Source organism: Mesitornis unicolor, unplaced genomic scaffold, assembly GCF_000695765.1.
Source record: "Mesitornis unicolor isolate BGI_N332 unplaced genomic scaffold, ASM69576v1 scaffold7078, whole genome shotgun sequence".
In the NCBI taxonomy this organism is placed as follows: domain Eukaryota; kingdom Metazoa; phylum Chordata; class Aves; order Mesitornithiformes; family Mesitornithidae; genus Mesitornis; species Mesitornis unicolor.
In genome coordinates this window covers 11441-24535 of record NW_010203751.1, presented here as the reverse complement: position 1 = coordinate 24535, position 13095 = coordinate 11441, and the positions used below count along the sequence as shown (strand labels likewise).

The window sequence follows — 13095 nt, the reverse complement described above, 5'->3', positions numbered from 1 at the left end:
TTTGAAAGATCCTGAAGCCAGTGTTTTATCCACCCCAAATCCTTTTAGTTAGGTCCATGATCACCAATGTCCACGTAGTTTGGGTCAATGAGAAATCAGTTTTTGGAGGAGAAACCTGTAACCCCCAGATGTGCTCCATCCCAAATGTGGATGCCTGTCAGGGGGATGCCCTGTGACAGACCACCATAGCAGCTCAGCTCCAGGGACATCGTTCTCAGCCCCACAACCAAGCCTTTTGCATGGTGCCCATCAGGGAAGCACCCATCTGCAACAGGCTTTGGTGCATGGTCTCCTTCCCTGTGTCCCACAGGGCATCTGTCCAAGAGATGCAGAAAGACCATGAGGAACAGCTCCAGCATCTGAGGCAACTGAAAGACCAAGAGATTGATGCAGTGACCAGCGCTACTTCACACACCAGGTACCAGCGGCCAGTGTTGTATCCCCACATTGGTCCCTGTGCTACAGAGTACCAGCTTTGGAGCATGGGAGTGGAGGTCTTCCTCTCTCCCACCTGCTGCTTCCGAGGATGCTGATCTCTTTTGTATCTGTCCATACCCCTCTCTGCTGTGACCTAGATATGTTCAGGGCAGGTGTCATCATTTAGATACTGTTCTATCATGCAATGAGTCCTCCCCACCCAGGAAAAGGAAATCGTGGGTTAAAATAGAAACCTACTTAATAAAATAATAAGAACCAGTATTAATAAGAGCATTAATACAAAAGACACAGACTTACACTCAGCCTATATGGTGGTTATAACAAGTAGGGGAGCAGGCTTCAGAAGCAGAACAATAAGCGAGACCCTCCAGGGATACTGACCATTGAGGAAAGAGGGCTGTCCCCAGCAAAATTCCCAGTTTATAATGAGCATGACGTTTATGGTATGGAGTAATTCTGTTGGCCAGCTTAGGTCCACTGCCCTGGCTTTCACTTCCCCCAGCTTCTGCACCTGGCCAACTTGAAATTGCTAAAGACCTTGATCACTGCATACCAGCGTTGGCCAAAAACTACAGTGAAGTGTGTTATCACAATTACTCCCATAAAATCAAGTACTGCAGTCTTCTCAGAAATGCAGCTTTACTGAAGAGCAAATTGATTCTATGATTCTGTCCCAGCAAAACCAGGACGGCTGAGCTGCCTGGCCTTTGGCCCACCACATACCTCCCTCTCCATCATGGTGAGATGAACTGTGTCCCACAGGGGTGACCCTCCCCTTGCTCCTCTCCGCAGGTCTCTGAATGGCGTCATCGAGCAGATGGAGAAGTTCTCCAGTGACCTGCACGACCTCTCGCACAAGGTGGAGGCCACGCACCACACCACCTCCCAGGAGCTGGCCATGGGGGCACAGCAACGGGACAAGCAGCTCAAGGGTACGTCTTCCTTGTTGCATTAAGAGTATGAGTTGGCTGGCGGTGGAAAGCCTTCTCGTTGAGAGGTTCAGAGTGGCCCCTCTTGCTTTCTAATCTCCTTCTCAGAGAGGCGTCTTGGTGTGGCTGAATCCACTCCTAGTCCCAGACGTGGTCAGTGGTTTACGTCTGAGGGATGACGTGTGCAGCCACTTGTCAGAGTCGGCATTTGCCTGTTGGAGCCCCCTCCGGGACTTTCACAGAAACAGTTTTGCAAAGTTGAAGCAGATAGATAATTTATGAAGGCAAGAGATAATAATATTTAGATTTGGAATTGCCAGCAATAACTGCACTGTCTTACATGAGTATGTACATCATCCCAAAATATAAATGTGTATCTCTGTAACGTTAACTACCATTGTTCATGCACGTACTAGAACAAGCCAGCATAGAGGAATATTTTAACGCTATAGTTAATTATTGTGATTGTCACCAAGAAGGCGTCCCTGTGTGGGGAGGAGAGAGGTCCAAGCCCATCGACCCCTCCTGTAGTGGAGTTCTTGCCTTCCTCCAAGTGGCACAGAGTTTGGTACAGAGGCAATTAAAGATGGTGTGCTTAGCTTCACCAGAGGAACATCAGGCTGTGAGGCCTCCCCCTCAGCCCAGGTGTCACTCAGTTGATTCAGTGCTGGACTGCCAGGCACCAAGATGAACAAGTAGCTCAGGTCTTGCCTTTCATAAGGTCCAGTCCAGTGCACAAGATAGACACAGGGCTCAGCCTCTGCTTTTGTTATTCTGTACCCAACACCCACAAGCCTTGTCCCTCACATTCCACATTGCTCTGGACCAAAACAGCTGCAGGGTCCCTGCAAGGGCTGGGAACACCAAGAAAACAGGGAAAAGTTGCTCCGAGTCAGCCAGAGCTGGGAGCTGAGGCTGGCAAAGCCTTGCCTGCCGTGGTCACTGGACATCTCAGGGTGTCCCCTTTACAAAGCAGTGTCCTGGGAACGTGCAGAAAGTGATGAGCACAAACACGCGCAGTTGTTCTGTGAACGTGATGTGAACAGAGGGGAGTTCCCACCACGTGCTGCTCATGGCCCTGCTGCTGCCTCTCCCCAGTGCTCCAGGACAGGCTGTCACAGCAGCAGAGGGACATGGAGGAGGAGCGCAGCCGACTCCAGGAGGTGATTGCTAAAATGGAGGCAAGGCTGGGCGAGCAGACTCGGCTGCTGGAGCAGGTGAGGCCACGCTGTGCCCTCTACCCGGGTCAGCCCTCTGTCTGGGAATGGGGTGTACATCTTGCCCACTGGAGTTTCCTGTCTCTGCTGTGTCTGGACCCAGGAACGATGGAGGGCGACGATGGAGCAGTCCAAGGTGGAGTCACTGCAGCACTCACTGGAGGAGCAGCGGCGAGTCGTGACCCAGCAGTTGTCCATGGAGCGAGCAGAGCTGGAGAGGGCAAAGGTGAGGCGGGGTAGACATCTCCAGGTGCTTTTCACATGTCCCATGAGTCCAACCGGGGCTGCACTGCAGTTTCTGGTGGAGAAAAGAGCTGGGTGCTGGGCTGCAGCATCTTTCTTCTGCCTCCTCGGTTACACACCTGGTCTTGTGGTGAATCGTAATCATACCAGTCCTCTAGTACATGGATGCAAGAGGCTGCTGTGTGGGTGCATGATGCATGCTGGTTCTCAAGAAGCGTGTGGCCAGAGCTCTCCATGCACATCAGGCACCATGAGCTTGAACCAGCCTCTAGATGTTGTGTGGGGTTCAGTGGCAGAGGTGGGTTAAAGGAGAAAAACCCTACAGTGAATGGGACTTGGTGGTTTCTCTTTCCTTCTCCTGCGATGCTCTCCAGAGCGCTTTGCTGGAGGAGCAGAAGTCGGTTCTGCAGAAGTGTTCAGAGGAGCGACGGAAGCTGGCAGTTGAGTGGACTGAATTTCACACCCGGCAGCAGCTGAGCAAGAAGCAGATTGAGTGTGAGATCGACCGAGCCCTGAAGATGGACTCCCAGAGAGAGGGCACCATCATGAGTCTGGCCAAGGTACCACAGCAGACCCCCATCCTGTGGCCTCCAGCACCACCTGGCAGGCTCAGGGATGGGTCCTGCCTTCAGAGGAGATGTTCAGAGTTGCCTTCAGGTGTCTGAGACATGAAGTCACTCGGGGTGTTGAGAGTCAGGCTGTTAAAAGAACAGCCCAGCCTGGTTTAGATGCTGACTGAAGCATCAGTCATCTCTGTCTCTCCCCTTCATCTGTGGCGTGTCTGGGCAGCCAAACCAGGTGCAGCCACCTCCATTGTAAGTCTGGTAAGAGGAAACCCCCATGGTGGGTTAGACAAAAGCTCCCTGTGCCATGAGGATGTGTCCAGAACCAGTTCTGCTCCCACCTGGGACTGTCTAGTGGGGATATGTGGCACACACAGTGCAGCAGAGCTGCATTTTTAAGGCTACCAGGGTGGAAAATAACAATTTGGGCTGCACATTTCCATTGCTGACAAACGGTCATGGCTTGAGCATGTTTTAGGGTGTGCAACATGGTGAGGGACTCACTTTCTGGAGAAGGTGTCTGTACAGTCCCAGCTCTGCCAGCCTTGGTCCCCAAGGTTGAGATGATGATGTCCCAACAAGTACCTGGTTGTGTTGCTCTGCACCTCTAGCTGACACGCATGAGAAGCTCAACAGGGGCAGATCTCTCCTATTGCTTGGGAAGACATGAGACGGTGTCCAGGACAGGGCAGATAATGCATCAGTTTCCCCCATGCCCATCCTAGGAGCAGGCAGAGATGAAGATACGAGGCTACGAGCTGAAAGCCAAGGAGGAGCAGCTGGCAAGGGACAGGCAGCTGCTGGATGAGGCCTGGCAGGAGCTGAGGCTGCAGAAGGAGAAGGTGAAGAGGGCCACACTCTGCATTGAGCAGCAGCAGGAGGAGGTTAAAATCATGACCAAGGTAAGCGGAGCATCTGTGCTGCAGTTGACAGCTGTACAGGAGCCAGCAGCAAAGCTTCAGACCCCTTCTAAAGTCATGAATCCTAATCCTGTCGCCAGCTTTTCCAGCTGCTCTGCCTTGCAGCTCTCGTCCCAGAAGTACGAGGAAGGGGAGCATGCCCTGCAGGAGGCACGCAGGATGGAGTCTGAGCAGCAGACCAGGCTGCAGGTCATGCAGCAGCACCTGGAAAAGCTGAAGCAGCAGGAACAGCGTCTGCACGAGGCAAATACCTCATCACCTTTCCTTCTTGGCCTGTGGGCAGCAGTGTGCCAAGGGCCTGAACCTTTGCCAACAGCTTCTCTCTCTGCCTTTCTCCTGGGGATGGGACAGGACCGGCTGAGCATGGCTCACCAGAGGAGCCAGCTCGAACAGCTACGTGAGGAGCTGCCCAGGAATCCCATGATGCTGCTGACCACAGAGCGGGACGTCAGTGCCCCTATGAAAGGTCTCTCCAGCCCGCTGTGTAAGGCTTCCTGCATGCTGCTGATGGGAAGGGACATGCTGGGGGGCAGCTGTACTTGTATTCCTCTTCTCTGGAGACTTGGGATGTCCCTGGGGGCTGTTATGGTTCCCTTCTGTATAAAACGCAAATGTGAGCTGGCCGCCTCTGAAGGAGCTCAGTGGAGCTTTCTGAGCCAGGGCAGTGCCAGCAGGGGAGTAGAGGAGGCAGGAAGGGAGAGGCAGGTGTGTTAATGCCCATTTGCAGTAGGAGGTTGTGGAGGACCCTGCTGCAGGGACATGCAGGCAGCAAATCCAGGAATTCTCTGTTGTCTGCAGTTTCTCTTCCAGGCTTTCCACCTCCTGTCAGAGCACTCCCTCGGCACAGCCCAAGGGGTAGCAGAGAAGCCCTGGCCATGGCCGGCTCCACTGAGCTCCATGCCCAGCTGCTGCTGCTGAAGCTCAGGGCCCAGCAGGTGAGGTGGTAGTGGTCCAGGACTGGAAGGGGCTTTGAACCAGCTGAGTGGGAGCAGGGCTGGGTGAAACCTGATTTGGGCTTGACAGCCACAAGCTGGGGTGTCTCCTAAGGTCATTACTGAGCTGCAGGGCTGGGTGGGCTTGCAGAAGGCTGGGGCCCCTAGAGGAGTAATAGCAGAAGCAGGGACCCGTGGATCCTTACAGCTTGTCTCAGGCTCACTGATAATGTCTTTGGCTCAATGGGAGAAGCCAGCTCTGCTGGACTCTGGCTCCGTGATGTCCCCATCCTCTCCCATCAGCCCCCTGCTTCCTTGCTGGGTCCTTCTCCAGGCGGGGATGCTCTTTGAGGCTTCCTCTGTGGGTCTCACTCAAGAGTGTGAGGTTCGGGGCTCTGGGGAGGAGCCCATATGCCCCAGGGGATACAACAGATGAGTACCTGCCCACTGCATGAAGGAGGGTTTGGGCTACTTCCCTGACTCGTGAGCGAGTCACACCCTGGACTGTGGCCCTGTTTCTGTGGCACTCCCTGATGTCCATCCCATCCATCCCTCTCTTCTCAGGACCACGATTTCTTAGAGGATGAGGATTTCTTCCTGGAGTCCCTGAAGAAAGCCCCCTACAACACCTGTCCATCCTCACAGAAGGCTGCTGTGCCCTCCACATGGGGGAGGAAAACAAACAATAAATAGTCCCATTTCTCAGCTGAGGAGCTGTCCTTCTCTTTAAAAAACAATCTCAGAGGGTTCAGAGTGTGCAGTCCATCCCCACAGACTCTGAAGACACAGTTGGTCAGACCCCCATCCCTCAAGGCACGTGCCAGTGGACACCAGGCCGGCACTGCTGGGAGGCATTTGCCCTGGTGGAGGTGGATTTAGTCAGCCATGCTGTTGTCCCTAAATGAGGGTTCTTCACCTAGTGTGCAAAAGCCAATCAACCACACTGAGTCAAGATACTTGTTTTTATTTCTGTTCTGTACAGAAATGGGTGCCAGGCAGCTAACACAGCCAGCACACCTCTGGGAAAGGCAGGCGATCTTATATAGGAAATAGCAGCAAGGAAGAATCTGTAGTAAAATACCTGATTGGTGACCTACGTTTGTATCATAGAAATTGTTCTGTGCATGTCTAAACATCTGTCCAGCTCATTATACTAAGGTGGTCCTACATTTAAGAGTGTGGTTTTTAGTAGTATAATTCTCTAAAGGTAATTAAAGGTCCATCCCATCAGCTCCCACTAAGTAACTGTTTAATCCTTTATCCTGCTGTGGTTCCTGTTTGAACCATAGCTAGCCTCCAGGCAGAGGTTTGCAGACATTAGGTTTAGAGACTTCTCATTCTTCTTTCAGGATTTTCAGACAGACAGTCAAGGTTGCCCAATTTGCAAATTTTTATACTTTTTACATCAAATCCCCCCTTTGAGACTTATGGATAACGTTTGTACTTTTCCCATCAGTCTCATGTTGTGATTTTCGTAACAAATTCTTTCCTGATTCTTGGTCTTCTACTAATTGAGAATTAGCTGTTTAATTAAAGCAGCCCATTTCCTTAAACTCTTCCCACCCATGATTATGGCTCAAAAGCAGATAGTCAACTGCAACTCTATTTTCTAAAGTAGCTTCCCATACTTCACCCATTTCTTCACCATTCCATTTCTTCACCCAAATCTGCTCCAACTTGGGAGGTATAAAATCACATTTTCCACCCATGCACATGCAATTCTTTTTGTTGTGTGATACTTCATGGATAATCCTAAATCTGGTGCTAGAACTGCTGCAGTTGTCATTTCACTTGGCCTCCAAAGTTACTTGAGAATCTCAGTTCTGTGGTAGAACATGAGTCTGTTTTTTCTGTCTTTTGCCGCCTTCTGTTTGAAAATCCTTTTTATGAGGGAATAATGGAATTGATCTTCCCCTAGAACAAGGTCCTTCAGTGATATTGGCAGGAATGTAGGTATAAGAAACCATTCTAAGGGAAGCTTAGTATGTGCCCGTGCATAAATTGCTGACTCTGTCTTACTACATTTTTTAAGTGAGAGGGGGTATCAAAGTGTGATAATTTTTTGCATTTTGTGGGTAGGATACAGATCACAAATTGTACACAATTCTGCAGGAAACATCCCTTTCACTTTGACTCTAAGCATTCTTCTACCTCTTGTTTTAGTAGTATTTCCTGCGAGTTGCAGTAAATTGTGTTACCATGACACTCATATTCCCTGACCAATTCATTCCTTGTCTACTGGGGCATTCATTTTTCCAGTGCCCTTCCTGTCTACAAATGGCACATTGATTTAGACCCAAAGGAGGGCCTCTTCGTGCTCCAGGACTTCTCCCTCGCCCTCCATGACTTCCCCTTCTCCATCTGCTCACCTCACCTCTTCTGTCTGAAACTGCTGCGGCTAGAAGAGAAGCCTACATTTTCATTCTTGCTTGTTCCTCCTCCTTTTTCTTTTCCTCTCTGTTATCATACACCTTATAAGCAATTCCAATTAACAGAGAGATAGACATCCATCCTGATTCATCTAATGCTTTCTGCAACTCTTATATCGTGGGATGAATGGTGTACAAACATCATGCTGAACACACCTCCGTGTGCCTCGTTTTCTGGATTTCAATCAGTCCACTTTTTAGCTGCCTCACATAATCTCTCATAGAAAGCCAACAGACTTTCATCATGTTCTTGTCTAACTTGATCTAGTTTAGACAGATCTTTACGTTTAGGGACTGCATGCTGTATCCCATGTAGTATCAGCTGCTGGTACTGTTTCAGTTTAATTTTTCCAAATGAAGTATTCAGATCCCATTCTGGATCTTCTCTCAAAGGCAAATATTGACTAGGATCCTCTTGCCAATTTGTTTGCTCTCCCGTTTCTTTCGCCTTATCTAGCACCATTTTTCTCTCCTCTGCGGTGGAAAAGATCATCAGTAGAATCTGCATGTCCCTCCAGTTCAGGTTGTGGGTCAGCACAATAGTCTCTAAAAGCTGATACATTCCTGTAGGGTTCTCTCGGTGTGAACCAACAGACTGTTTCCAGTTTACCAGGTCAGTAGTGGTGAGTGGGACACATACAAAAACTGAAGGTCTGCTTCTGCCACTTGTCTCAAGAGTGCCTTCATCACTGCCTGGGACTGTCCCTGAGTGCTTCTCACAGTAATGCTGCAGTTTTCATCTCCTGTGTTCTTTTCCCTTTTCTGTCTCCTGGTCTTTGTCTGCTCCTGTCCCACTGTTACACAGGGGTGGGGAAGAGGGAACTGGTACCTTCACACTCTCCTGCTCATACCCTCTGCAACATGTACGCCCTTGCTTTTTCTTCTCTTCACCACATGGTATTAATAAATCTCCCAATCCATACTTTTTCTGAATATTTGGATTTCTATACAAAGTCATAAAACCATCAACTTATGGAACTTCATCCCATTTCCCAAAAAATTCACAAAATTGCCTTAATTGCATTATAATATTAAATTGTAGAGACCCATTCATAGGCCACGTTCTTCTACTATCCAAATTACGATTTGGCCACCTCTGATTACAGTATTTTTTCATTTTCCCCTGAGTCATCCACTCACTGCTGAACTCATTCCAGTTCTCTAAAATACAGCCCAAAGGGCTATGGGGAGGAATTGTGCATTGGTTTGATCCCATGGTAGTGTATTCCACTTACACCCAATCCAAGATTTTCCTTCTGCGCACTCAGCTCTGACTCGATTTGCCAGCAAAGGGAACGTTTTTCCCTGCTACCAAGCGTCTATGTGCGACTTGGTAATTTCCCACGGAAATAATTAAATGGGCTACTCACCAAGCCAGGAGTTCGCCCCCCTTTTGCACAAATATCTCTCCCGGGTGTTGCACCGTTGAGTCGCCCACTGCTCCGATGCCGGAGGGGATCCGGTCGGTGTGTGCCGGAGTCCTGCCCACAATGCCAAGGTGAGGTGGGCAAGACCTTATGGCTGTCCCATCTGGGTTGCCAGAACTGTTGTCCCAAATCTGGGTTCTTCGCCCAGTGTGCAAAAGCCAGTCAGCCACACTGAGCTGAGCTATTTGCTTTTATTTGAGTTCTGCACAGAAAAGGGTGCCAGGCAGGCATCTAACGCAGCCAACACACCTCTGGGAAGCGCGGGTGGTCTTATATATGACATGGGACACAAAATTTACAGCAAAAGACCTGATTGGAGACCTACAGTTACATCACAGAAACCCTTCTGCCGGCCTCTCTCCAGCTCATTATACTAAGGTGGTCCTGCATTTACATGTGAAGTCTCTTCCTGAAGGTGTGGTTTTTAGTGTTATAGTTATCTAAGGTAACTAGAGGTAACTAATCTTCACTCTATCAGCTCCCACTCAATTACTCTTTAATCTTATATCCTGCTGTGGAGCCTGCTTGTAGACAGTAGTTGTTACAGATCCTGCTTGTGGACAATAGTTAAAACAAAGTAGGGTCCTATTACACACGAATTTGGGCACTTTCTGTTGCTTTGCTACGGTTTGAAATAAGACCACCACGGTTGCTCGATTTGCAGATCTTTATATTTCCGTGCTGCCCGCTCTCAGACAGGCAGCTGCCTGCTGCGGGGCTGTGAAACCTAAGGCATTGGGGGTTTACACTGTTGTTGTGGTTTGTACAGTTGCATCACCCATTGTCTCCTCTGCACCCAAAGAGGGGGGTCAGGAAAAGGAAAGGAGATTCATGGAGAACTTTTTATCCTAGTTTCCTGACCTCAGTATCCCTCTCCCTTTCCTCCCTGGCTGATGTACTCAGAAGGTCCAGACTTCCCAAAGCACCTATTACATGTTTCTCCTTAATAAGTACCCCCTCCCATTACATACATCGCATGTATCATTAACTTGTAATTTATGCTGCCCAGGGTGGAGAAGTTAATGTTCATAAACCTACTAAGCATGTGCAATTAACTTGAAAGTTCACAAGTTTACATTGCTTTCAACTTCTGTGGTTTCAACTGGTTTCAGTCAACTCTCACGGTTACCTGAAGTTCTGATTGGTTCTTTTAAGCTATATTGCTCCATAGTACTGTTTTGCAAAAGCTGAGGTTTCAACGGGTTTCAGTAAGCTATACTGAACAAGCTCTAGTAATGGTTGATGGTTACATATGGACAAGGCGAAGTTGATTCTGACTGTTCCTCTCTAATCTCTTGTCACCATATGCTGGTTTTTGTGATGCCTTTGAGGCATATCCCTATTTTGTAAAGACATCTTTTCTGTGGTCATATCAATGAGTTGAAATAGAAATAGATTTAATGAAATAATAATACTAAAAACTAATATTAATAACAGTATTAATATAAAATACGCTGAGTTATACTCAGCCAGTATTGTGGGGGAGTAGGGCTTAGGGATAAGACAGTAGACAAGTCCCTCTTGAAATGGAAGAAAGGAAGAAGAAGGACCATGCCCAGCAAACTCCCTCATTTATAGTGAGTGTGACATTTATGGTATAAAATAATCCTAACTGGTCAGCCTGGAGCCAGCTGGGGGTCAACTGTCCTAGGTTTCCGCTCTCCCTCCTGTTTATCTCAAGACCATCATATCAAAATGATAACAAAGTGTCTTATTGTTACAGATATAGGAGAAATAAATGTGACCCGCAGAAAGAAGACTCCACAACCTGTGAGGTTGTAAAGTAGATATGTTTATTAAGGTGCGCTGGCACACGGGGGAATCTTTTCCTCCTAATTCGTGTGCGCCTTCTGTGGCAGCTTGTCTTAGCCTTTATACAGTAAAGTGTTGCATATTCATTACTATGCAAAAACGTCTGTACATATTCATAGCCTTTCCCCAAAAAGGCGGTCTTTTTCTGAGAAGTCCGGTCACACCTGCGCAGTGCCTCCTGGTGGTCGTGGGCCGGGGTCTCGGAGAGTCCTTTTCCCTACTAAGCTCTTCACCTTTGTTCCTTGTGCATGCTCCCTGGACCCTTGGCATTTCTCCCACAGCCGGCTGGAATGTTGTTGTTATCAGAAGCCGTAAGAGCTTCAGGCAGGACATCCTTGGCCTTATCAGGAACTGTCTGTAGCCTACCTCCCTTTACACAGTGACCTAAGATCTATTGCTTCAGCTAAATAATTGCTATCCTGTTAGCTCTTAAGCGTTATTCCCCCAAGCTGTGTTAGCCCCAAGCTATAATTTTCTTTATAAGTGTTACAGTTCTCTCTATCAAATGTTAGAATCTCTTTTAGAAATGTTAAAGCTGCTAATGAACCTATGCATAGCCCAGGCCCTATTTTAGTTACTGTTTGTTTTATCCACTGAAAAGTATATCCACTAAAAGTATATCTATCTAAAAGTGTATCTAACAAAAGTACATCTACTAAAGGTATAACCAAACAACCAAGCAACCAAGCCAGTGATCACCAGCAATGCCCCATTCTCTAAAGTGAATCAAGAATGAAAAGTTTATTGCTTTAAAGTTTACTGGAGCCTTAAACTTTTGTTATGTGAAACAGGCCCCTCAGCTTTTCTAGCCAAGTGTTTGACCCAAGGACGTTGGAGGGTGTCTCTCTTTTAAGTCTGGGGTCTGTGGGTGGCTACAGAGCCACCCCAGACCCAATTTCTGTCAACACTGTGCATGATTGGGAACAGGAGGAGTTATTTTAATTAGCAACGGGAAATTTCATGCATATGCATGTATGTATCCTTTATAATGTGTAAACTCACCAGGCAAGGTGTGCATTGTTGGTGAAACTATTCCTCTTTGCACCCAGCCATAATAAAGAAGCATCTGCTTATGTGCATCACATTGGTGGTCTTTTCATCCTGGCTTTTTGGTGACATTATCACTTTGTTCCCATGAAAAAGAGTATTGTAGTCCTCACAAAATTGCAATTTCCCTGAACATAAAAACCTGACTAAAATTCTGTCCCAGTAAACCAGGATGGGGGAGGGGTGGGTCGCAGAGGTTTGGCCAAGCTGCAAGGCTGGGTGGTGGTATCAGAAAAGGGCAGAGCACCCTGAGGAGCTTATCGACCTCATCCTTGGTGTCCAAGACAGGTCAGAATTACCTATGAAGACGGTGTTTTCTTAGCTTATCTTAGACAAAAGGGAGCTGAAGGAAAGATGCAAGCCATTAACACCTTTAACCTTGAGTGTTAATCACAAGGAGTAGAACAGAGATTAGAAAGAGCTGACTAATTGAATTTATTGCAAATGTACCTCATTAGCATGCTAAAATACCCACATTTAGACTAGGAAGACCCCGACTCATGAAACCCCTTACCCTTTGAGCATGGATGATAAAAACCAGAACCACTACCACTTTAAATGGAAGTGAAGAGTTAGTTTGCAAACCACACAGGTACATGTAGAGATAAGGGAGTTTTGCAAATTTTGGTGTGTAAAAGTACTTCTGTGTCTCATGGAAGGGGCGCTAGTGTTGTAGAGTTACCACCCAGCACCCATCTCTGCACAGAATTGCAAGAAAACAAATAATCTCCGCGCTGGGGTTTTTTTCACCGGGTAAAACAATGCTTATTTTTTGGGACAACACCTCGGAGCTGTGCTGAGGTTCCCCAGCACCCGAGGATGGGCCGCAGTTCACAGGCAACTCCAGCTTTTCCTTTTTTGGCCTTTTCCTGAAGAAACCTGGCTGCTGTCTAGTTTCGAGACAGGCGCTGCGGAGGCAGCCCCGTTGCTGCGGCAGCGGGGGCTTTCTAAGCCAGGCCTTGCGCGGCGCAGCCCCTGTCGTTGTGGTAACGGGGGCCTTCCCTGAAGGCGGTGTGCAGCATGGCGGCGCCCTTACTGAGCGCGGCGCTGTGCGGCGTCCGGGGCGGGCGGGCCTTCAGCACGGCCGGTGAGACGCGGGCCGGGAAGCCCCGGTTCCCCGGCGGGTGGGCAGTGGAAG

At 48.5% G+C, this 13095-nt stretch overlaps 2 protein-coding genes across 2 annotated transcripts in view; both read left to right on the top strand.

Annotated features, from left to right (window-relative positions):
• Nucleotides 1-310: 310 nt before the first annotated feature.
• FBF1 (Fas (TNFRSF6) binding factor 1) lies at nucleotides 311-5935 on the top strand (the record flags this gene model as incomplete). Its single annotated transcript, XM_010190822.1, has 10 exons — nucleotides 311-418; nucleotides 1231-1370; nucleotides 2466-2584; nucleotides 2688-2810; nucleotides 3202-3387; nucleotides 4116-4292; nucleotides 4416-4553; nucleotides 4662-4794; nucleotides 5121-5245; nucleotides 5807-5935. Coding segments are annotated over 10 exons (1378 nt in total), but the record flags the coding sequence as incomplete, so codon positions are not given.
• A 7042-nt stretch (nucleotides 5936-12977) lies between these two features.
• The window catches only part of MRPL38 (mitochondrial ribosomal protein L38), a 4098-nt gene continuing 3980 nt past the window's right edge, over nucleotides 12978-13095 (top strand). Inside the window, exon 1 of the mRNA XM_010190820.1 lies at nucleotides 12978-13044. Within this exon, the coding sequence (XP_010189122.1) occupies nucleotides 12978-13044 (67 nt within the window). The remainder of the gene's footprint in view (nucleotides 13045-13095) is intronic.